A 26,022-nucleotide genomic window follows, 5' to 3' on the forward strand; every position below is an offset into this window, starting at 1 on the left:
GACCGGAACAGCTCAGGACCCTCGAGAAAGACCCGGGGCTCGTGTGCCGGGGCGGCGGTAGGAACGTCCCACTGCCCCTCACGGCCGGGCTCCCAGCAGCAGACGAGGCTGGCTCGGTGGGAGCCTTGGCGAGAGAGTCTCCGGCCTCAGAGAGGCGAGGGCGCAGAGGGGCTCGAGGAAAGAGCACCCGACTGATCTCGGCGCTCAGAGCCCACCCGGACCGCGTCTCCGCCCCCTCCCGCCCTTGCGAGCCCCACGGAGCCGGCAAACCGGCGGACGCGCGGATTCGCCTGCCGGGGACGGGGTGGAGCCGCACTGCGCATGCCCCGCAGTCATGGCCGGCGGGGGCGGTGGTTCCCGGCCGCGCGCTGCGCGCGGCGGTAATTAGTAATTGTCTTCCTGCTCCCGGGAGGCTACGGCGCGTGGGGCGCTGCTTCCCGGTGTCTGCGCGGCGGTACCCCGACCGAGGGGCGGCCGGGCCGATGAGACCGCCGCTTCTCCGTGCCGTGTAGAGGTTTTTAGGGAGAGAAGCACGGGCCGGTTCCGAGCCCTCCGGACCGCCGGCGGGAACTGAAGCGGCGCGCGGGACCGGGCCGTGGGACGGCGAGGCCGCGGAGAGGTGAGTCCCGCAGGTCCGGGAGAGGCGGGCGGAGAGGGGTACCCCGCGGGCCGACGAGGCCGGACTTCCAGTTGGGCTTCCCATCCCACAGATGGGCTTCGGGGTCCAACGCGGTAAGGAAACGGTTTGTCCTGTTCATCTCATTTTCGAAAAAGGTACTGTCGTGTTTAAAAATAGCCCTTAGAAACAGTTTTGTGTCCTCTTTCCCGTTTTCTTCACTCACCCGTTTCTCCAGGCCCTTTCCTTCTGCTTTCTTTTCTCCAACACCCGCGGACTTGAGGGGACGGAGATCCGCCGGCAGGTCCGGGACCGCCCTAAGCATCCTCCGTGGAGAAAGGCACGGGGCTGCCCTTGAGCCATTCGTCTGTGTTGTCCCCACGCATCTCGCTCCTCTCCTCTCTTCGGCGAATGATTTCTTAATGGTTCTCTTCTGCCTATTAAAACTTCAGGCCCCAAGGATTGTTCTTTCAGGAGTCTAGCCCCGTGGTAGTGCGTACTTCCATTTCCCACAGTATGGTAAGCAGCAGTTGTGCAACACTGCTGACAGTGTTTGGAGCACTTCCACATACATCCATTCATGTGGTTTTCTCAGTCACCCTATAAAATGGGTATTACCAGTGGGTCCAAGGAAGAACAGCTGAAAGTGGTAGAGCTAGGTTGCCTCTCTCGCCCTTGCTGTCTCACTCCAGAGCCCGACATCTGCGTCTTTCACTGGAGGCAGATGAATTTGGTCATGATCACTACCCATCATTGGTGCTGGACATCTGCTGGCTGGGTCCTGAGATATTAGCCTATCCGCTTATCTGGACTATACCTTCCTCTCCTTAACTGAATTCAATGCTCAACTGGATTCCTAACTTCTCTTTGGAGCATAGGCCTTTGGTTCCAAACACTGTTGTATGGATGAGTAATAGTCTGACAAAATTTTCACTGGTTTATAGCAATATAAGAGCAACATAGTTTTTTATGAAGTTTAATTTACTTAAAAACTGCAGTCATTCAAAAGAATGTGATCCCTTTATATGTACTGACATGGAAAGATGTCATTTGTTGAGGGGGGGAAAAAAAAGATCCTGTTTGTGTGGTTAAGGCACACATCTGCCTGAGTATGCATGAGGGATTCACAAGAAACTGGCAGAATTGGGTGCCCTTGAAGAGTGGGATTTCAGGAGAGAAGCCTTAAAGTGATTTGCATATAGTTTAAGAAAAACATTTTAAATGCGACTTACTCTGAGATTGCCATTTCTGCTTTTTTTGATGATGAAAGATTGTTCTATGAAATGACGGTGGTGGTGGTGGAGGTAGTTAGTTGGGTTTTCTTTTGTTTTAAATCGTTGTTCGAAGCAATAAGAAGTTGCCAGTGTGGCTGTGGCTACCTGGACCCCTCCAGTCTCTGAATTACTGTTGCATTTACAGTGCTAATTACAGAGTCTTAGCACTCAGCTGCTCTCCAGTTGTTTCCCATGCTTCAGCAATGCAGGGGTAGAGCCTAGGACTCCAGTTCTTTTTTTCTTTTGTTTTACTACACTGATCACACTAGATGATGCTCTGTAAAACTTGATTATTTGATTAGACATCAGTTTTCAGCACAGGATTTCTTAATTCAAATTGTTTTGAAAGTGAAGGCAAGGATTTTTTTTTTTTCTGTCTTCTTTAGGAAGGTGCAATGGCGAGGAATTTATCAGTGATCTTGATCCTGACCTTCGTTCTGTCAGTCACAAATCCCCTTCATGAAGTAGGACCAGCCACTGCTTTCCCTCAGACCACTGAGAAAATTATTCCGAATTGGGAATCTGGCATTAATGTTGACTTGGCAGTTACCACACGGCAGCATCATCTACAGCAGCTTTTCCATCGCTATGGAGAAAATAATTCCTTGTCAATTGAAGGGTTCAGAAAATTGCTTCAGAATATAGGCATAGATAAGATTAAGAGAATCCATATACACCATGACCACGAGCATCACTCTCACCATAGTCATGCTGCTTCCAGTAAAAATCGAAAAGCTCTTTGCCCAGACCATGACTCTGATAGTTCAAGTAAAGAGCCTAGAAACAGCCAGGGGAAAGGACCTCATCGATCAGAACATGCCAATGGTAGAAGGAATGTTTTAATCAAGGATGGCGCTGGTGCTAGTGAAGTGACCTCAACTGTGTATAATGCTGTCTCTGAAGGAACTCACTTTCTAGAAACCATAGAAACTCCAAAACATGGAAAACTTCTCCCCAAAGGTGTGAGCAGTTCCACTCTACCCAGTGTCACAGAAAAGAGCTGGGCGACCTGGCTGGCTAGTAGGAAAACAAATGAATCTGTGAGTGAGCCCAGAAAAGGCTTTATGTATTCCAGAAGCACAAATGAAAATACTCAGGAGGTAAGATGAGTGCTGTTCATTATTTTAATCGATATGCCTGCTTGTCTGTCCCGTCATTGCCATTCTATCTCAGTTGTAAGGAGTTTAAAATAAAAATAAAATGGTGAGTTCATTGAAAGGGGAATTTCTACTCTCTCAGCAAGGCACTTAGCTCAAAGTGTCCCTACTATGTTGTACACATCCCTGATACAAAACTTGGCGGCGGGGGGGGGTAGTTCTTTGGTAAGAATAGTGCTGCCTGCTGAAACCATTTTCTAATATAGAATTTAAAGTAAGTGTAGAAAGCAGATATCAAAATTATATCTGGAGAAAATCCTTAAAGGAGAATCCTATTAATTAAAACACAGAAACCAGAAGGTCAAAAGAGCAGGAGTTAGAATCCCTGTTTTAGGGAAAGGTGTGGTTGGAAGAGCTGAAGAATGCGGGAAGGGCAGCTTTGCCTCCTTGGCAGAGGGATCACAGTGACCTGTGGAGTGACTGGAATAGCAGCGATATGCTGGACACGTGAGAAGTCTGGGCAGTGACCTTCTGAGTTCATGTGTTTTTTTCCTAGACTAGACTTCCAGACTGTACACAATTTGCTTTGGCTGAGAGATGTCAACAACAAGGAGTTAGTTGGTATACATTAATAGGCAAAACTTAAGTACTTCATTCAAACCGTCACATGATTTACTAATTCTGGGATAATCCTACTAATGGTCATTCCCATAGCGACACTAGTGATAAAGTTTGTTCTGAGTAGTATTGGCCAAGATTTGTGGGAGTTTAAAATACCTTTAGAGAAGATGAGAAACAGGTGCTACCACCAGTTTTCTTGGTGAGAAGGGGGAGCTTACATTCCCCAGAGGAGAGTCTCTTCAAACTAAGCTTGTCATCTAATTAAATTTTTGAAACAACAGCCTCCGGTACAGGTTTATTTTATTAACCAGCCTTGTCCTTCGCAAGAGTAATCGACATAATTTAATATTCTCTCATTGTGGAGCATTACTTTGCCAAGTATGTAGACAGAACTGAGCTAAGTTTTGCAATTACAGCTGTTGTTGGAAGAGTGACATGTCTTGGACTTGTTTAGACCAGGTAGGGTAGCGTTAGTACTAGAACAACATATTTCTCAATCTCTAGTGAACCTGTCTCGAAATTAAAGCTCATTTCCTTAATAGGTTTATACAATGAGTTAACAGGCTTGTGAATGTCCATTTATCCTCAAGTTTTTTCCCCTTGAGGCTTTCTCCCAAGGTGATTGGTGATGTGACTGCTTCTCCCAAGAAGAAATAGGTGGAAGAGATGGGAAATCACCCCTGTGACGTAGTATCTCCAGGTAGCTTGAGGCAAGTTCCAAAGTACTTAAAACTAAAGTTGATTTTGATTTACCTTAACTTAAATAAAGAAGTAGGTACCTTCAGTAAGAAAAGGGTGTTGTGTCATCAAACAGCTTTTTTGGATTCTCTAATGGGAATACCTTTTGGTGATTTCGCTGTTTCCTTTTCTTCAGTGTTTCAATGCATCAAAGCTGCTTACATCTCATGGCATGGGCATCCAGGTTCCACTGAATGCCACCGAGTTCAACTATCTCTGCCCAGCCATCATCAATCAGATTGATACTAGATCATGTCTGATTCATACAGCGAGTGAAAAGAAAGCTGAAATCCCTCCAAAGACGTATTCTTTACAAATAGGTAAAATTGCCTTTTTTGTGTAAAAATCATTTCCAATAGATACATTTATGTTGTACTTTTCCTTATATTTACATCAACCTATTCATTTTTCAGCGTAATTCCAAATATATCATCTTAACTGTTCTCTGCCTTGAATGTGAAGAAAGCAAGTGTGTAAGCCTTACCCTTAAAACAAACAAAACAAACAAAAACGAGAAAATAAAATTTAGATCATAACTTGTCTGAGGTCCTCCCACAGGATATGTCAGGGTCATTCAAAATTTGGGATCTTTATATGTTGTCATACTGTTTGGAGGATGCTCAGAGTTCATCTCTGCTGTTTAGGAGCCTAATTCTCATACATTCTTATTAATAGATGAAATCAGGATACGCTCTGCTATAGTGTAAGTTGCATTGCTCAGAAACTATAATGAAGAGCTAACTGCTTTGTTCACTGAGGAAATTATTGAATTCCCAGTTTCCTTTTCTTACTCCTTTCTTTCCTCCTTCTTTCCTTCCTTCCTTCCGTTCTTAACTTTTTCCTCTTCTCTCTCATAATTTAACTGTTATGGGAGTCTGAAAGCTCAGTTCCCAAGTGAGCTAGAGTTCATCCTTGGTAACCGTGTCTTCCCCTCCCTTCACCCCTAGCTGAAGAATTTTCCACTAGGTTTATGCCCTTTACCTGGAGGGTTCAGTCACATTGTTCATTTGATCGAATTTCTTGGTTATTGCTCTGTTACCACGGTCCTATTCCACTGAGTTTGTATTTTTTTAGCTCCCCTGCTTTTACAAGTTGCCTTAAGCCGCTCCACAGTCTCTCTTTTAAAGATTATCAATTGTTTACTTTTTCCTTTGCTCTGTTTTGTTTGACAGCCTGGGTTGGTGGCTTTATAGCCATTTCTGTCATCAGTTTCCTGTCTTTGCTGGGTGTTATCTTAGTGCCTCTCATGAATCGGGTGTTTTTCAAGTTTCTTCTGAGTTTCCTTGTGGCATTGGCTGTGGGGACACTGAGTGGTGATGCTTTTTTACACCTTCTTCCACATGTAAGTACAGTAATTTATCCCATTAGTGTATTCAACATTAAATATATGTGTGTGTATATATATATGTGTGTGTGTGTGTGTGTGTGTACTTTTGGTTTGTGCTTTGTATTGATATGTATAAAAGGCTGGAAATTTGGTTTCTAGGAGCACGTGCGTGGGGCATACCCTGTGACCCCGCTTCCCCCCCCGCCCCGTCTCACCTCTGTTAGTGTGCGCCACACCTGGTTCCCTCACACCCAGTGGCAGAAGCTCCTATTGCACTCAGCTGCAAGCCACTGGGGCAGTGCACCTGGATCTCGGGTACCTGCCAGGGCCCATTACCCAGACTGGGCTTCTTATAAGCACACTGACGACTGTGGTAGGGGCTTTTCAGCTGGGAGTATAAGCAATAGACACTATATGCCTATTAAGTTTTGCAGTTCCCTCTTATTTGTGGCCATGGGAAAACACTGGAAATACCCACTACCTGTATGTTATGAGGGTCATTGGGGAATGTGTCTGTCTTTACATTGAACAGATCCACTCTACTAAGTGCCATCGTACATTACATACCTTAAGCTCTAGATCGCTGCTGCTTGTTGGTCATTTTATTTTTAATATCCTAAACTTCCCCTCATTCCGAAGTATCGCATTAATTGCCTAATTCTGAATAATTTCAAATTTGATGTTAATTATCTTAGCCAATTTTTCTGACGTGTGAAACTACTGAATTTATAAAATCCATATTATTTTGCCTTTAGTCTCATGCAAGTCATCACCATAGTCACAGCCATGAAGAACCAGCAATGGAAATGAAGAGAGGACCGCTTTTCAGCCATCTCTCTTCTCAAAACATAGAAGAAAGTACCTATTTTGATTCCACATGGAAAGGTCTGACAGCTCTGGGAGGCTTGTATTTCATGTTTCTTGTTGAACATGTCCTCACGTTGATCAAGCAATTTAAAGATAAGAAGAAAAAGGTAAAAGTATTCTGAATACTTACTATGCATTGGACATTTATTTAGAGCAGTACTTGAACTAAACTGGGCTTGTCCAGGGTGTATGATCTTCATTTGTGAGGGGGTTCAGTACCTTTTTGTTCCCAGAAGCACTCATGGAGAGCAGTTCTGTATCTTTATAACCCTGGAGTTCTCTATCTTCAGTACTCCCTTCAAAGTCACAAGACCATAAGAAAGGCAAGGGTAAATATCTATACAAATCACCAAACAAGGCACACACAGGGCCTTGAAGATGAGAAGCATCGTGATTATGGCATTGATGGTGGCGATGGTTTCATGGGTATATACTTATCCCGAAACTCACTGAGTCGTATACATTAAATATGTACAGCTTTCTATATGTCAATTATACCTCAATAAAGTGGCTTAAGCAAAAAGTATCATGGATTAACTTTTAAATTACTCATGCAGTAGCTGAATATTATGTTTTGTTTGAAAGACTATGTGACTTTCACAGACTTGCCCTTTGCAAATTGCCACCAGAAGACAGTGTGAAGCTGAACAGTAGGCTCTCTATTTCTGGTAAAAATATCTTTGGAGTTGCCTGTGGTTATCTGCCTCTTCCTATCTGATGTGACTGGGCAAACGAGTCAAAAGACTGTCCTCATGGGGACTCTTAAAAATGACATGTACACATCTTGGATGTTTGTGTACTCATATTCTTGTCATTTGATGTTGACCAAACTTTTCTTTGAGTTGGAGTTCTGTATGATCATTTTTTTCTCTACCGCCATGCTGCTTCATCTAAATTTCCAATTTTGGTTTCTCTAAAATTGAGCAAGAGGTTACATACTTGTAAAGCTATTTTAAGTGTAGAATCTAGATTTTTGGAAATATAAAAAATTTTATACAGTGATTGCCTTATGTAATTTTTTTTGGAATTTTATTTATTTTTCTTACACAGCACGTTCTTATTAGTTATCTATTTTATACATATTAGTGTATATATGTCAAGCCCAATCTCCCAGTTCATCCCACCCCCCCCCGCACCCCCTCTTTCCCCCCTTACTGTCCATATGTTTGTTCTCTACATCTGTCTCTGTTTCTGCCTTGTTAACTGGTTCATCTGTACCATTTTGCTAGATTCCACATATAGGCATTAATATATGATATTTGTTTTTCTCTTTCTGACTTTCTTCACTCTGTATGACAGTCTCTAGGTCCATCCACACCTCTACAGATGACCCAGTTTCGTTCCTTTTTACAGCTGAGTAATATTCCATTGTATATATGTACCACATCTTCTTTATCCATTCGTCTGTCAACGGGCATTTAGGTTGCTTCCATGACCTGGCTATTGTGAAGTGCTGCAGTGAACATTGGGGTGCATATGTCTTTTTGAATTACGATTTTCTCTGGGTATATGCCCAGGAATAGGATTGCTGGGTCATATGGTAATTCTGTTTTTAGTGCCTTATGTAATTTAATAGCCTTTTTTTCTTTTTTAACAACTTGCCTTTGACTCTTTCAGAAGCTTTCAACTTAAGTTTTCATGGAAGTAACTATTCTCACCATCATTTCATAGTTTGAGTAATATGTAATTAAATTGTGCAATTGCAATAACAGGTATAGCTGGCATGAAGACGCTTGAAAACAAACATAGTTGATTCTTGCTGAGCACAGAGCTCACTTTGGGAATCAAGTGCATGTGTGAAGAGAAGAGTGGCCTCCTCCATCCTGTGAATATTTGCCCTTATGGATTTTACATTCACTAAAATCTCAAATTGCAAATTTTGAACCTTTACTGAACCTCAGTTTACAGGGAAGAAGTGAAATAACAATAGCTTACTCGTTCTTAATCCAGGAAGTCATCTTCTGTGTTCCTGTTGTCCCTGTTGCTTCACTTGGATGGGTTTGAGACTATATCCAAACTTCTTTGCATTCTCTGGGATTATTCTCACCTTAAAAAAAAAAAAAAAGATCATTTTTAGGGGTTTTTTTTGGGAGGGGTTGTTTGTGTTTATTTGTGTTATTGTGTTTCTATTTCAAATGCCATAATTTATTTAGCATTCTAATTTCAATTTAATTTTCAAGTTTTACCTAAAGGTTGCCTTATTTTCATCTGGCACTCTAACATGGGACTCTAAGAGGTAGGCTCTCTGTTGTTTAATACAGAACAGTATTTTTTAGACTCAAATTAATCATTTGTGAATTGTGAAGTAAATCTTGTGTCACGACCAATGTTTTTAAATGCAACCGTGATGTTACAGTATATTCCATATATTACTCTGTGTTTATTACATATATTACTGTGAACTGTAGTCAAAGAAGTTTGATAATCTCTGTTCTAAAATAGTTTCTACTAAAATGTAAGTTCTTAAGAGCCAGGACCTCTCTGTCTTCTTTACTGCTGTATCTCCAGTGCCTAGAATAGTGTCTGGCACATAATAGATGATTGGTAAATGTTTGTTACATGTATAAGAAACATTAAATGGCAAATAAGCATAATTTCTAGACAAAGACTTCCCACAGGAGTTTTGCAAACATTACATGTTCTCTTCCTTTTTATTTTTTTTAATTTTTAATTATTTATTTTTTTAATTTTTAAATTTTATTTATTTTTTTATACAGCAGGTTCTTATTAGTCATCAATTTTATACACATCAGTGTATACATGTCAATCCCAATCGCCCAATTCAGCACACCACCACCCCCACACCCCCACGGCTTTCCCCCCTTGGTGTCCATACGTTTGTTATCTACATCTGTGTCTCAACTTCTGCCCTGCAAACCGGTTCATCTGTACCATTTTTCTAGGTTCCACATACATGCGTTAATATACGATATTTGTTTTTCTCTTTCTGACTTACTTCACTCTATATGACAGTCTCTGGGTCCATCCATGTCTCAACAAATGACTCAATTTCATTCCTTTTTATGGCTTAGTAACATTCCATTGTATATATGTACCACAACTTCTTTCTTCATTCGTCTGTCAATGGACATTTAGGTTGCTTCCATGACCTGACTATTGTAAATAGTGCTGCAATGAACACTGAGGTGCATGTGTCTTTGAATTATGGTTTTCTCTGGGTATATGCCCAGTGGTTGGATTGCTGGGTCATATGGTAATTCTATTTTTAGTTTTTTAAGGAACCTCCATACTGTTCTCCATAGTGGCTGTATCAATTTACATTCCCACCAACAGTGCAAGAGGGTTCCCTTTTCTCCACACCCTCTCCAGCATTTGTTATTTCTAGATTTTCTGATGATGTCCATTCTAACTGGTGTAAGGTGGGTGATACCTCATTGTAGTTGTGATTTGCATTTCTCTAATAATTAGTGATGTTGAGCAGCTTTTCATGTGCTTCTTGGCCATGTGTATGTCTTCTTTGGAGAAATGTCTAGTTAGGTCTTCTGCCCATTTTTCAATTGGGTCGTTTGTTTCTTTAATATTGAGCTGCATGAGCTGTCTATATATTTTGGAGCTTAATCCTTTGTCCATTGATTCGTTTGCAAATATTTTCTCCCATTCTGAGGGTTGTCTTTTCGTCTTGTTTATGGTTTCCTTTGCTGTGCAAAAGCTTTGAAGTTTCATTAGGTCCCATTTGTTTATTTTTGGTTTTATTTCCATTACTCTAGGAGGTGGATCAAAAAAGATCTTGCTGTGATTAATGTCAAAGAGTGTTCTTCCTATGTTTTCCTCTAAGAGTTTTATAGTGTCCAGTCTTATATTTAGGTCTCTAATCCATTTTGAGTTTATTTTTGTGTGTGGTGTTAGAGAGTGTTCTAATTTCATTCTTTTACATATAGCTGTCCAGTTTTCCCAGCACCACTTATTGAAGAGACTGCTTTTTCTCCATTGTATATCCTTGCCTCCTTTGTCATAGATTAGTTGACCATAGGGTCGTGGGTTTATCTCTGGGCTTTCTATCTTGTTCCATCGATCTATGTTTCTGTTTTTGTGCCAGTACCATATTGTCTTGATTACTGTAGCTTTGTAGTATAGTCTGAAGTCAGGGAGTCTGATTCCTCCAGCTCCGTTTTTTTCCCTCAAGACTGCTTTGGCTATTCGGGGTCTTTTGTGTCTCCATACAAATTTTAAGATTTTTTGTTCTAGTTCCGTACAAAATGCCATTTGTAATTTGATCGGGATTGCATTGAATCTGTAGATTGCTTTGGGTAGTATAGTCATTTTCACAATATTGATTCTTCCAATCCAAGAACATGGTATATCTCTCCATCTGTTGGTATCATCTTTGATTTCTTTCATCAGTGTCTTATAGTTTTCTGCATACAGGTCTTTTGTCTCCCTAGGTAGGTTTATTCCTAGGTATTTTATTCTTTTTGTTGCAATGGTAATGGGAGTGTTTCCTTAATTTCTCTTTCAGATTTTTCATCATTAGTGTATAGGAATGCAAGAGATTTCTGTGCATTAATTTTGTATCCTACAACTTTACCAAATTCATTGATTAGCTCTAGTAGTTTTCTGGTGGCATTTTTAGGATTCTCTATGTATAGTGTCATGTCATCTGCAAACAGTGACAGTTTTACTTCTTCTTTTCCAATTTGTATTCCTTTTATTTGTTTTTCCTCTCTGATTGCTGTGGCTAGGACTTCCAAAACTATGTTGAATAATAGTGGTGAGAGTGGACATCCTTGTCTCGTTCCTGATCTTAGAGGAAATGCTTCCAGTTTTTCACCATTGAGAATGATGTTTGCTGTGGGTTTGTCATATATGGCCTTTATTATGTTGAGGTAGGTTCCCCCTATGCCCACTTTCTGGAGAGTTTTTATCATAAATGGATGTTGAATTCTGTCAAAAGCTTTTTCTGCATCTATTGAGATCATCATATGGTTTTTATTCTTCAGTTTGTTAATATGGTGTATCACATTGATTGATTTGCATATATTGAAGAATCTTTGCATCCCTGTGATAAATCCCACTTGATCACGGTGTATGATCCTTTTAATGTGTTGTTGGATTCTGTTTGCTAGTGTTTTGTTGAGGATTTTTGCATCTATATTCATCCGTGATACTGGTCTGTAATTTTCTTTTTTTGTAGTATCTTTGTCTGGTTTTGGTATCAGGGTGATGGTGGCCTCATAGAATGAGTTTGGGAGTGTTCCTTCCTCTGCAATGTTTTGGAAGAGTTTGAGAAGGATGGGTGTTAGCTCTTCTCTAAATGTTTGATAGAATTCACCTGTGAAGCCATCTGGTCCTGGATTTTTGTTTGTTGGAAGATTTTTAATCACAGTTTCAATTTCATTACTTGTGATTGGTCTGTTCATATTTTCTGTTTCTTCCTGGTTCAGTCTTGGAAGGTTATACCTTTCTAAGGATTTGTCCATTTCTTCCAGGTCGTCCATTTTATTGGTATAGAGTTGCTTGTAGTAGTCTCTTAGGATGCTTTGTATTTCTGTGGTGTCTGTTGTAACTTCTCCTTTTTCATTTCTAATTTTATTGATTTGAGTCCTCTCCCTCTTTTTCTTTATGAGTCTGGCTAATGGTTTATCCATTTTGTTTATCTTCTCGAAGAACCAGCTTTTAGTTTTATTGATGTTTGCTATTGTTTTCTTTGTTTCTATTTCATTTATTTCTGCTCTGATCTTTATGAATTCTTTCCTTCTGATAACTTTGGGTTTTGTTTGTTCTTCTTTCTGTGGTTCCTTTAGGTGTAAGGTTAGATTGTTTATTTGAGATTTTTCTTGTTTCTTGAGGTAGGCGTGTATAGCTATAAACTTCCCTCTTAGAACTACTTTTGCTGCATCCCATACGTTTTGGATCGTCGTGTTTTCATTGTCATTTGTCTCTAGGTATTTTTTGATTTCCCCTTTGATTTCTTCAGTGAACTCTTGGTTATTTAGTAACGTACTGTTTAGCCTCCATGTGTTTGTGTTTTTTATGTTTTTTTACCTGCAATTCATTTCTAATCTCATAGCATTGTGGTCAGAAAAGATGCTTGATATGATTTCAGTTTTCTTAAGTTTAGTGAGGCTTGATGTGTGACCCAAGATGTGATCTATCCTGGAGAATGTTCTGTGTGCACTTGAGAAGAAAGTGTAATGTGCTGTTTTTGGATGGAATGTCCTATAAATATCAATTAAATCTATCTGGTCTATTGTGTCATTTAAAGCTTCTGTTTCCTTATTTATTTTCATTTTGGATGATCTGTCCATTTGTGTAAGTGAGGTGTTACAGTTCCCCACTATTATTGTGTTACTGTCAATTTTCTCTTTTATAGCTGTTAGAAGTTGCCTTATATATTGAGGTGCTCCTATGTTGGGTGCATATATATTTATGATTGTTATATCTTCTCCTTGGATTGATCCCTTGATCATTATGTAGTGTCCTTCCTTGTCTCTTGTAACATTCTTTATTTTAAAGTCTTATTTTATCTGATATGAGTATTGCTACTCCAGCTTTCTTTTGATTTCCATTTGCATGGAATATCTTTTTCCATTCTCTCACTTTCAGTCTGTATGTGTCCCTAGGTCTGAAGTGGGTCTCTTGTCAACAGCATATATATGGGTCTTGTTTTTGTATCCATTCAGCAAGCACAGGCTTGGTTGGAGCATTTAATCCATTCACGTTTAAGGCAATTATCGATATGTATGTTCCTATGACCATTTTCTTAATTGTTTTGGGTTTGTTTTTGTAGGTCGTTTTCTTCTCTTGTGTTTCCCACTTAGAGAAGTTCCTTTAGCATTTGTTGTAGAGCTGGTTTGGTGGTGCTGAATTCTCTTAGCTTTTGCTTGTCTGTAAAGCTTTTGATTTCTCCATCAAATCTGAATGAGATCCTTGCCGGGTAGAGTAATCTTGGTTGTAGGTTCTTCCCTGTCATCACTTTAAGTATATCATGCCACTCCCTTCTGGCTTGTAGAGTTTCTGCTGAGAAATCAGCTGTTAACCTTATGGGAGTTCCCTTGTATGTTATTTGTAGTTTTTCCCTTGCTGCTTTCAATAATTTTTCTTTGTGTTTAGTTTTTGCCAGTTTGATTACTGTGTGTCTCAGCGTGTTTCTCCTTGGGTTTATCCTGTATGGGAGTTGCTGCGCTTCCTGGACTTGGGTGGCTCTTTCCTTTCCCATGTTAGGGAAGTTTTCAAATACAATCTCTTCAGTATTTTTTCGGGTCCTTTCTCTCTCTCTTCTCCTTCTGGGACCCCTATAATGTGAATGTTGTTGCGTTTAATGTTGTCCCAGTGGTCTCTTAGGCTGTCTTCATTTCTTTTCATTCTTTTTTGTTTATTCTGTCCTGCAGCAGTGAATTCCACCATTCTGTCTTCCAGGTCACTTATCCGTTCTTCTGCCTCATTTATTCTGTTATTGATTCCTTCTTGTGTAGTTTTCATTTCAGTTATTGTATTGTTCATCTCTGTTTCTTTGTTCTTTAATTCTTCTAGGTCTTTGTTAAACATTTCTTGCATCTTCTCGATCTTTGCCTCCATTCTTTTTCCCAGGTCCTGGATCATCTTCACTCTCATTATTCTGAATTCTTTTTCTGGAAGGTTGCCTATCTCCACTTCATTTAGTTGTTTTTCTTTGGTTTTATCTTGTTCCTTCATCTGGTACATAGCCCTCTGCGTTTTCATCTTGTCTATCTTTCTGTGAATGTGGTTTTTGTTCCACAGGCTGCAGGATTGTAGTTCTTCTTGCTTCTGCTGTCTGCCCTCTGGTGGATGAGGCTATCTAAGAGGCTTGTGTAAGTTTCCTGATGGGAGGGACTGGTGGTGGGTAGAGCTGACTGTTGCTCTGGTGGGCAGAGCTCAGTAAAACTTTAATCAGCTTGACTGCTGATGGGTGGGGCTGGGTTCCCTCCCTGTTGGTTGTTTGGCCTGAGGCAACCCAACACTGTAGCCTGCCTGGGCTCTTTGGTGGGGCTAATGACAGACTCTGGGAGGGCTCACGCCAAGGAGTATTTCCCACAACTTATGCTGCCAGTGTCCTTGTCCCCAAGGTGAGCCACAGCCACCCCCCGCCTCTGCAGGAGACCCTCCAACACTAGCAGGTAGGTCTGGTTCAGTCTCCTATGAGGTCACTGCTCGTTCCCCTTGGTCCCGATGTGCACACTACTTTGTGTGTGCCTTCCAAAAGTGCAGTCTCTGTTTCCCCCAGTCCTGTCAAAGTCCTGCAATCAAATCCCACTAAGCTTCAAAGTCTGATTCTCTAGGAATTCCTCCTCCCATTGCCGGACCCCCAGGTTGGGAAGCCTGATGTGGGGCTCAGAACCTTCACTCCAGTGAGTGGACTTCTATGGTACAAGTGTTCTCCAGTCTGTGAGTCACCCACCCAGCAGTTATGGGAGTTGAGTTTACTGTGATTGCACCCCTCTTACCGTCTCATTGTGGCATCTCCTTTGTCTTTGGATGTGGGTTATCTATTTTGGTGAGTTCCAGTGTCTTCCTGTTGATGATTGTCCAGCAGCTAGTTATTCTGGTGTTCTCACAAGAGGGAGTGAGAGCACGTCCTTCTTCTCTGCTATCTTGGTTCCTCCCCTCTTCCTCTTTAGAAAATATTTAGTTTCTCTTTTTTCAAGGGCATCCAGATCTTAGTGGAACTTACATAACAGCTTTTAATCTCATTTGGTTCTCTCAAAAAGAAAAAAACTATTCATTATATGGCAAGTATTGGGAGCTCTTCAGACCCATAACAGAACATTCTACCTAAGATTTCCCTTAAGACATCCATCCTGCACTCCTGGAAAATTCTATATGTCATAGTTTTAGGTTACCTTCCATATATGTCGCTCTGAAATCTCTACATTCAGATTAGGGTTAAATCGCATACTTGGTGTAGTTAGATGGTTATAATAGTTCCATGTCAAACTTTCTTTCTACTGGATTCTCAGGTTTCTTGCTCTTGCTGGAAACCAGAGAATCATCTCTGTCTCCCTCATCCTTATATCCAACCTAGTTTTATTAAATGTATCCAGAAATGAAATTATTCATTTCTCTCCATCTTCCTTGCTGTCATTCTGGTCCATGCCAGACTTCCCTGGGTGATAGTAGTTGCCTCCTAACTGGCCTGTTTACATTAGTTTGTTGTCCTAATGCAGAGGAGAGCAGGCAGAGGGATTTGTTTAAATGTTTGTTATATGCTCTTATATATATATGCTCTCATAACACTGTATATTTTTCCTTTGTAAAATATATCAAAAATTTCAGTCAGTGAATTGTATAATCATTACCTGTGTAAAGCCTCCCTCCCTGTGGGTGATAAGCTTCCTTGGGAACAAGGACTATGTGTATCTTGTTTTACGATATATTGATGTATTGCCACCATTCAGCGCAGGGAACATTACAGGCTCTTAATACTTAGGGAATGAAAGAGTTGCTTAAAAAGTCTATGTCCTACAGATAATCATTGGCAAACAAATAAAGCATCAACTGAAGTAATTTAAAATATCATGAATTCACTTATTTTCACAAATATTTAAGTACTTTCCCTGTGTTTGAGGCATTTTGCTAGAGGTAGGTATAAAGATTTGTCTGTGCTTCCCTTTAAAAACTTATAACCTAAGAAGGTACAGATATTTTATATACTGTTAGAGCTAGAATGAAATCTCAGGTATGGTGATTATTAAGTCATATTCAAAAGATACTGCAAATAAGAAATCTATTATTTTTGTGACAGTTTTCATTATCTTCAATATTCTATGTAAGTAGTAATAAACAGGCACCGTTGTTCAAACAGTGACCTTTATTCTTGGGCTCTGAGATATGGACAATATCTCAAGTATAGTATTCAGTTGGTTAAAAAACCTAGTGATAAATTCAAGGCTAACTAATAGAGATTTGTTTAAAAAGAGAAAAGCTTGTTAATGGTGTTTTACTACCCGAAAAGTATTTTAGTTTTATAACAAATACATATCGATATCACAGTATAGTTTTAATTTATAAAAAGTATGGAAAGTATGGGGTTTCAGTGTCCAAAAGAGGCATTGGAGGAAACTAAGCAATTGGTTAGCAGATCACTAAATTCCTGGAGGACATGCCTCTAGCTGGTTCTAAATCAATGGCCTGAGGCAGAGCTCAGCTTTAATGGGTGTATGAGTCACCTGGAGATCTAGTTAAAATCCCCATTCTAATCCATTAGGTCTGGGGTGTTGCCTGAGACTGTGCATTTCTAACAAGCTCCCAGGGGATGCAGTGCTGTTTGCATAAGACCAAATTTAGACTGTGTGACCTAGGGGGACATTCAGAAAGATGAGTGTGTAATTTTTCTTTCATATTACTGAAGCATTAATTCTTTACCTTTCCGAACCTTTTATGCCTAAAACAAACTACTAGGTGCTATGCAAGTTAAGTACAGGCCCTGCCTTTAGATGGGGTTTATTCCATTAGAAGTCTGTTACTCTGCTGTCTTTTTCGATGAAATCTTTTGCTTAACTGTTTACCTAAAGATGTATGTATAAGCAAACCACCTATTTTAAAGTATTGCTTTTCCTTGCTATTGTAGAATCAGAAAAAACCTGAAAATGATGATGATGTGGAGATTAAGAAGCAGTTGTCCCAGTATGAATCTCAACTGTCAACAAATGAGGAGAAAGTAGACGCAGATGATCGTAAGTCCTTATAAATCTGAGAGCTGGAGGGAATTCAGTGCTCTGTGATTTGCAGGCAACCTGGACTGTCTGGAAGAGGGGGAACCATATTCCACCCCCACCCCCTTTTTTTTTTGGCTGCACCACGTGGCTTATGGGATCTTAGTTCCCTGGCTAGGGATCGAACCTAGGCCCCAGCAGTGAAAGTGCTGAGCCCTAACCACTGGACCGCCAGGGAATTCCTCCACCACCACCACCCCCCACCCGCTCTTTATTTTTAAACTCATACTTTCTTTTAATTGCCAGTGAGTTGGTTATTTTTATATATATTTACACCTCCTTTTTCTCTAATTTTTTATTTTGAGGTAAATTCAGACTTAGAGAAATGTTCCAAGAATAGTACAAAGAATTCCTGTACCCCTTTCTTATATTCCCCAGTTATTTTACCTACATTTATCATTCTTTCTCTCTTTCTCTCTGTATATATACATACACATTTTTTTTCTAAACCATTTGAGAATAAGTTACAAACATGATGCTTCTTTACCTCAAAATACTTAAGTTTATGTTTCCTAAGAAAAAGGACATTCATTCCCTTGTAATCACAGTTCAGTGATCAAAATCAGGAAATTAAAGCTGATACAATGCCATTTTCTAGTCTATAGACCTTTTTCGTGTTTTTCCAATTGTCTTAATAATTTCTTTATACTCCCCCAACCCCTAAAAGGAAAAGAAATGGCCCAGAGTACAATTCAGGATCAAATGTTGCATCTCATTGCCCCTCATTTTGGGTTTGTCTAATGTTTTCACATTAGGCTGATCAGTTTGGGCAGGAATACCACGAAGTGGTATTGCATCCTTTTCAGTGACATGGTGTGCCACCCGACAGGATCCTCTCTGTCACACACAGGTGGTGTTAATTTTGATCACTTGGCTAACGTTGTGTCTACCATGTTTCTCCACTGTAAAGTTACTGTTTCCTGTAACTTGTTAGCTTGGCATTTCTTGTTGGACAGACTCAGTTAAAATTAAAATTTTAAACGAAACGCTTTACAACGACCTTCGAGCTCCTGCCCTGCCCTCCACTCTCTCCGATGGTTTGTCCTGTCCAGCTTCACTGGCCTCCTTTTCATCCTGTGAGCACACCAGGTCTGTCTCAGGGCCTGGCACTCAGTGTTTCTTCAGTTCGGAGTACTGTTCTCCCAGGTCTTCATATAAATTCCCCCTATCATTCCAATCTCAACTCAGACATCTCGTCCTCAGAGGTCTTCCCTGATCACCTGAATACAAAGGTCTCCCAGTCACTCTCCTTCAGGTTGCCCTTTTCTATTTTCTTCCCATGCGTTCCAATGCCTTAGATTACCTTATTTATACATGTATTTCTTTGTTAAGTGGCTATCTTCCCACAAGAACATAAGCTTCTCGAAGGCAGAGACTTTGTGCTGACCTACTTTGTCCCAGTATCTGGGCAGGTGCCTGGCCCAGAGCAGATACTCAATATATAGTTGCTGACTAAGGAGGAAGAAGAACTTTACTGTTGCTACCAAGTTATTTGTAAGATTTCCTGTCCACCCTTTATTTTCCAGCATATTGCTTTTCTCTAAAGAGCAGGTGAATACTCTCATTCGTCTTCCTGCATCTATTCTGTCTTCAACCTTTGTAATGGGCTCCAGTGAAATTTATAATGATGAGAGGAAACAGCTATTCTAGAATTGGGCCACAGTATCGGGAATGCTCCCAAGAAAGTTGATACCAGTGTATAAAAAAGAAAACACAAAACCTTATTGTTGCAATTTATCTTACACAGATAGGTAACAACTGTTTCTTGGTGATGATGGTATTTCAGATTCTTCTGTGTTTTCTTTTTTTTTTTTTTTTTTTTTTTGACCATGCCACGCGGCTTGCAGGGATCTTAGTTCCCCGACCAGGTATTGAACCCAGGCCCTCGGCAGTGAAAGCACCGAGTTCTAACTACTGGACTGCCAGGGAATTCCCCTCTTCTGTTTTTCCTTGAATTTTGAAAGAGAGGAACTCAGATGACAGAATTATGCATGTTTTTTATTTCCAATTTTCAGTATTTTTCTGGAATATTTTTCTTAAATATTTTAAATATCAAAAATGAAATATTTTTATAAAGTAAGCATGTACTTCTTTTATAATTGGAAAAAAATCATCTTTAAAAACATGAGGCAGAAGAAATTAAGGGAGGATCTGGGGGTAGTTACTGAAGGTTAACATTTAAAATCCATTCTTAGTACGTGAGATCATTTACCTACTGATGTTTTTCATCAACAATACTCTAATGTCTAGTTCTGCCAGGTCTGTGTGAAAGAGTTGCCATGCTTTAAGATCTTTTGTTGACTTTGTCAGTGGAGATATTTGAAATGTGTCCATGCACATTAACAAAGCCATTTGACTTTGTCCCAATGTCCTTTCTGTTTACACCTAGGGCCTGAAGGCTATTTGCGAGCTGACTCACAAGAGCCCTCCCACTTTGATTCTCAACAGCCAGCAATCTTGGAAGAAGAGGAAGTCATGATAGCTCATGCTCATCCACAGGAAGTTTACAATGAATACGTACCCAGAGGGTGCAAGAATAAATGCCATTCGCATTTCCATGATACGCTTGGCCAGTCAGATGACCTCGTTCACCACCATCATGACTACCATCATATTCTCCATCACCACCACCACCAAAACCACCACCCACACAGTCACAGTCAGCGCTACTCTCGGGAGGAGCTGAAGGATGCCGGCATTGCCACACTGGCGTGGATGGTGATCATGGGGGACGGCCTGCACAATTTCAGCGATGGCCTAGCAATTGGTATATATCTACATATCTGTCCCTTGTTGGTTGACTCTGAAAATGTCACATGAAAGTACCAGTCTTATTTTAACAAGGAATAGGTTGGTTTGATAAGGCTATTGACTTCTAAGATTATCAAACTGTTATTTATTTTTTGGCTGCTTTGACAATGAAGTACTCGATAAATGTTAGTTTAAGTGCTAGAAACTGTGCTTGGCCCTTTATCTAAATTGTAACTACCAAAAGTTGTTTTAATTTGCAGGCTCAGGCTCTAAGGTGTTTGGAGCACATGTGAGGATTTTTTTTTTTCTTTCCCAAATACATTTGAGTTCCCTTATCTGCAATATAAACAGTATTTATTAAAGTAAAATACTTCCACCATCTTTTCTTTTATGCTAAAGGAATCTTCATATATCTGATAAGTTTAATTACTAATCTCTACCCAAAGAAGAATTATAGATTTTTTTGCTATTAAATTGTTGTGCTACAACTGAGAGGTAATAGAAATACTTAAAAATTGTAGTAACTTAGTGGTGGGAGGAACCGTGGAAATAAGTACAGATTAGGTAGCCCAGGCCTGGCAAGGTGAACCACTTGCCAAGGAGGCAGTGTTGTTTTGTAGCCCAGCCTGGCTCCCTGGGAGCTTGGTGCTCTACCTTCTCTGCACTGTGCGCAGCATAAGCGACAAAGGAGGATGTGCAAACGCTCGGACATGGTGGTCTGATCGTATAGTGAGTTCCTCTGAGGCCAGGAAACATATTTGTACTCTTGACTGCTGAGGGTGTTTCCCTAAACCTTTTAAATCAGTTTGTTTCGTATTTTTAAGTAAGTGTTTTATGTGGTAGCAATTTACTTCTCAGGTTTGTGTAAGATCATTTAATCACTCTAAGGCATAGTGGAACCTTCCCTTCTCAATCGTTGTGCTCCTTTGGGAAATTTAAACCTAATTGAATGTAATCTAAGATTACTTATGAAGAAGGTACAGAGTGCAGTTGAAAAAGTTCTGTTTATTCACAACCAGAATATATTTTATTTCTTTTACCTCATTGTGTATGCTGTTAAGATTTTAAAAATACACACCCACAAAATAATGCAATGATTTTTACACAGGTGCTGCTTTTACTGAAGGTTTATCGAGTGGCTTAAGTACTTCTGTTGCTGTGTTTTGTCATGAGTTGCCTCATGAATTAGGTAAGAGAACCCTACAAATGGTATTTTCCAGGTGGGTAAAGTGTCTTAGTGTCTCTGGCTTTTGCTAATGATAGATTCCAGCAAGCTTCCTCATTTATGCCTTCTCCTAAGTCTACTAACCTAGCCAGCTTTCTTTCTTACTGAGGACAAGTTTGTTTCCAGCCAGAATTCTAACCCTGTGATTACAATTACACAATTGCCTGTGTGGGGTTGCCAAAGAGATACCTGGGTCCCCTCTCTTTTCCTCTTCCCCTACCAGATATCTTCCTATACCAGCATACTGCTGACATCAGTGATCGTTTTCTTCATATGCACAATATGAATAAGACCACAGGAATCTAAATCATCTTCCATTAACAGACAGAAGTTGACAGAGAGTATTTCACTCACTAGAGCTAAAGAAATGAGAAGTTGATGAATAGTGTTTTGAATTCTTTTTCTCTGTCACTGGGACTTAAAACCTTCCCAGAGTTGTCCTGGTTCCCAGTTCGTGTCCTTGTTTTTCTTCGTATAGATGCATATTCACACACACCTGTAATGCCATTTTCACTTTTGTTCCTTGGCCTGTGTTCTGCCATTTAGACGGCCTCCTGTCTTCATGCTCAACACTTGTAATCCTCAACATCTGGTCTGTGTTATGCATTCTATTTTTATTTTTGTTTACTTATTTATTTATTTATTTATTTTTGGCCACACCACGCGGCTTGTGGGATCTTAGTTCCCCGACCAGGGATCGAACCCGGGCCCCCTGCAGTGGAAATGCAGAGTCCTAACCACTGGACTGCCAGGGAATTCCCTATGTTCCACATTCTAGATCCTTCATGCTCCATGAAGCCTCTCTCAGCTATTCTCATCTTAATTTCTTTTTTTCTCCTTTTTATTTATTTATTTATTTATGGCTGTGTTGGGTCTTTGTTTCTGTGCGAGGGCTTCCTCTAGTTGCGGCAAGTGGGGGCCACTCTTCATCTCAGTGTGCGGGCATCTCACTATCGTGGCCTCTCTTGTTGCGGAGCACAGGCTCCAGACGCGCAGGCTCAGCAATTGTGGCTCACGGGCCTAGTCGCTCCGCGGCATGTGGGATCTTCCCAGACCAGGGCTTGAACCCATGTCCCCTGCATTGGCAGGCAGATTCTCAACCGCTGCGCCACCAGGGAAGCCCTTTTTTTCTCCTTTTATAACCAGAACATTAGACTCTTTAGCTCTTAATTATATATTTCCTTAATCATTTGCTGATCATTTCATTTGTGTTCTCTACTCCCTCTTCCTCCTTGTGGCCAGCTAAAAGCTCCTTGAAGACAGTGGAAGAGCACAATAGTTGGTACTTATTGACATTTGTAGTATTGACATTCATTGACAAAGTGGAAGCCTTAAGAAATACTTTGGATAAAAGATATCTTAGTTTATAAAGCTGTTAGGGTGATTTACACCGATTAACACTGTTAGCCCTGAGTAATACTTTTTTTTTTTTTAAGTTAATTAATTAATTGATTTTTTTGGCTGTGTTGGGTATTCGTTGCTGTGCTCGGGCTTTCTCTAGTTGCAGCGAGCGGGGGCTACTCTTCGTTGTGGTGCGTGGGCTTCTCATTGCAGTGGCTTCTCTTGTTGTGGAGCACAGGCTCTAAGCACACAGACTTCAGTAGTTGCAGCACGCAGGCTCAGTAGTTGTGGCACATGGGCTCAGTAGTTGCGGCTTGCAGGCTCTGGAGCACAGGCTCAGTAGTTGTGGCACATGGGCTTAGCTGCTCTGCAGCATGTGAGATCTTCCCGGACCAGGGATCGAACCCATGTCCCCTGTGTTGGGAGGCGGATTCTCAACCACTGCGCCACCAGGGGAGCCCTGGAGAATTTCTTAAATCTGGAAGGTATTTTGCGTATGTGTCTTAAAAATGATTTTTTAATTACCTTATCTCCTTTTTTTGTTTTCTGTTAAAGGTGACTTTGCTGTGTTACTAAAGGCTGGCATGACTGTTAAGCAGGCTGTTCTTTATAATGCTCTGTCAGCCATGCTGGCGTATCTCGGAATGGCAACAGGAATTTTCATTGGTCATTATGCTGAAAATGTTTCTATGTGGATATTTGCACTTACTGCAGGCTTATTCATGTATGTTGCTCTGGTTGATATGGTAAGTTTTTAAGAAGTCAGTAGAGAAAATGTTCAATGAAACCATTTTTAAAAGGGTTTAGGTTAAATATGGTTGCAGTGAGAAGTGATTCTATGCTCGACAAAGTAGCATATAAACTATAAGTCCTTGATGGTTTTATCTTTTTGGATTGTTGCTCACAAGCACATCTTTGTCCTGCCTAATGTGTATCAGGATACACAAAAGTATCTACCCCCTTCTGATGTGTCTTTTTGAGAGGAGAGTTTCAGTAATTAGGCATTGAATTGTCTATAGACATGTAGGAAACCTAGCACAAGCCACATACTGTTGGCGAACTGTGTATACTTCAGAATGCTTAAAGGTTTCTTATTAATGGACAAAGGAGTCATCTTTTTGTCACCAAAGTCCACCTAACAATCTCAGCCAATCTTATTGCTAAAATTATATTTTATATGATGTAAGGCTTCCATATCTCTGAATTTCAAGCGAGCCACATGTTATGTACAGATACAGACAGTAAGCAGGATAATCAATGTAGCTCTCCATTTTACAGTGGAGCAAACTGGACCAATAAAATTTTTGACTTGCTGAGCAGACCATGAATAATCATTGTTAATTAAACTGTTAGAGAATGCTGTGTGACATTATTATTAGCTAGAGTCAGTATGTATATGTGGTCATGTTTTAGAGAATTGACTCATAATATATCCAGCTACATATCCAGCTAAAGCTGTCCTGCAAATTCTTCTAAAAACTAATCTGTGGTTCTGGAAACTTATTAAAGGTTGCTCTTTTTTTTTTTAAGGTACCTGAGATGCTGCACAATGATGCTAGTGACCATGGATGTAGCCGCTGGGGATATTTCTTTTTACAGAATGCTGGGATACTTTTGGGATTTGGAATTATGTTGCTTATTTCCATATTTGAACATAAAATTGTGTTTCGTATAAATTTCTAATTAGGGTATAAATGCTAGAGTAGCTTAAAGCTATAGTTTGCTGTCTATAGTTTGAGTAGGACATAGGGAGATGAGTTATTATGCTGTGATATGTAGCATTTACGGTTAGTGGATTTTGTGATTTTTGTATTGAATATTGCCATTTGTTATGCTTATAAGGTCAGTTATGGTGGTAACATAAAGGTACGTTTAATATTTAAGTTATTCTATTTGGGGAATGTAAGCTATATGTGCAATTTACCAATATTACCGGTTTATGGTATAAACAAGAGATTTGGCATGACATGTTCTGTATATTTCAGAAAAAAATGTCTTTAATACTTTTTCTAGAACTAATTTAATATAGTAGTTCCCATGCTGGATTTTAGGCCTCTGAAGAACTGCTGGTGTTTAGGAGTAAGAATACACATGAAGCCTAAGATACCAATAAAACTTAAACTGAATTTAAGCTAAGAAATAAGGGAAAAAAGAGAAGAAACTGTATAAATTGAGAAGGCATAGGTTTCATATTAAAAAAAATCACAAAACTGGTTTAAAGATAGAAGGGAAAAATTTAGATTTAAATGAAAAAAAGCAATATTGAGTATAGAGTACATTGATAAACATTTTTGTCAGAGTATTAATGTTCCCATAAAATCTCAGCACTTTTTACTAATTTAGTTGTACATTTAACTTTGTATAATAAAGACATCTAAATGTATTTAATAAACTCAAGCAAAATATATCACTTGACCAAGAAATTGGAATTTTAAAATATTTGTGTGGATGTACACCAGATGAGTATGAGCAAGTTTATGTATTGTCAAAAGACTTGGATATCCCAGGTTAACTTATGTGTCACCCAAGTTACATTACTGGATGTTCTGGTTATCTGGTTTACCACATGTCAGCATATTAGAATTTTGATATATATTAGGACATTAAAACCATACTGGTTATAATTTGACTTCTTGGATTCAGAAAGTACTTTGGTATCTTTCAGTGCTTCAATGTTGTTGTTATGAGCAATTGTCATTTTTATGTGTAGTACTTTAGATGTACTAGGGTTGTATGGCATTCTCTAGATGTTGCTTTTCTACAAAATAAATTCCCTGTGTCAGCTTGATATCAGATATCTGATTTTCTTTTTTTTTTACCATCTTAACCATTTTTAAGCATACAGCTCAATAATTTTACATATATTCACATTGTTATGCAATTGATCTCCAAAACTTCTTCACCTTGCAAAACTGAAACTATACCCACTAAACAACTCTTTGTTTCCTTCTCCCCACAACCCCTGGTGACCACCATTCTACTTTCTATTTCTATGAATTTGAGATGTCTGATTTTCTTAAGTATAATCCAGATTATATATACTTATCAACACATTTATATTATTGTATTGGGTGGCCTTATTCAATTTTTAAATTGTTTATCACAAAGGGCACTTCAGAAAATATTGGTCCATAGTTTGTTCCAAGCTGTCCCTAACTTGAAAAAAAAAAACCAAAAAACAAACGCCAGAGCCTAAGCTTGAAAAGTCACACTAACGCCCTACATTCTAAGGAGAATCAAGAACAACTGGACAAGACCATACAGCCCACCTACTGAAAGACAATTGGACCAGCATTTCTATTCCCCAAACCAAGTGAAAGAGGAATGAGCAATGAGAATTACTTGGATTCAGGGGTGCCTGAAAGGATGAGATGAGGCATCTCCTTCTTGGGCTGAATGATAACTGTGCTTCAGAAACCCACAGACCTACCCTTATGCCACTGCTGGATCACTGCAAGATGAAGTTCTGGAATC

The 26,022-nt window shown here is 39.8% G+C and overlaps 1 protein-coding gene across 1 annotated transcript; it reads left to right on the plus strand.

The window, feature by feature from the left end:
- Nucleotides 1-479: 479 nt before the first annotated feature.
- On the plus strand, nucleotides 480-25,336 carry SLC39A6 (solute carrier family 39 member 6). The gene is made up of 10 exons (XM_082354282.1): nucleotides 480-619; nucleotides 2,277-2,990; nucleotides 4,483-4,666; nucleotides 5,519-5,688; nucleotides 6,429-6,647; nucleotides 17,087-17,192; nucleotides 19,621-19,998; nucleotides 21,091-21,171; nucleotides 23,104-23,294; nucleotides 24,079-25,336. The coding sequence occupies exons 2-10, from the start codon at nucleotides 2,286-2,288 to the stop codon at nucleotides 24,229-24,231; spliced, it is 2,187 nt and encodes a 728-aa protein (XP_082210408.1). The 5' UTR covers nucleotides 480-619; nucleotides 2,277-2,285; the 3' UTR covers nucleotides 24,232-25,336.
- The last annotated feature ends 686 nt before the right edge of the window (nucleotides 25,337-26,022 follow it).

Source organism: Balaenoptera borealis, assembly GCF_965194805.1.
Source record: "Balaenoptera borealis genome assembly, chromosome: 14".
NCBI classification, from domain to species: Eukaryota; Metazoa; Chordata; class Mammalia; order Artiodactyla; family Balaenopteridae; genus Balaenoptera; species Balaenoptera borealis.

Bases quoted from the DNA above. Each gene is read 5' to 3' on its own strand.
- SLC39A6 (XM_082354282.1), top strand. From the start codon at position 2,286: ATGGCGAGGAATTTATCAGTGATCTTGATCCTGACCTTCGTTCTGTCA. The intron at 21,172-23,103 runs GTAAGAGAACCC...TTTCTGTTAAAG, and splicing joins TGAGTTGCCTCATGAATTAG to GTGACTTTGCTGTGTTACTA. The intron at 23,295-24,078 runs GTAAGTTTTTAA...TTTTTTTTTAAG, and splicing joins ATGTTGCTCTGGTTGATATG to GTACCTGAGATGCTGCACAA.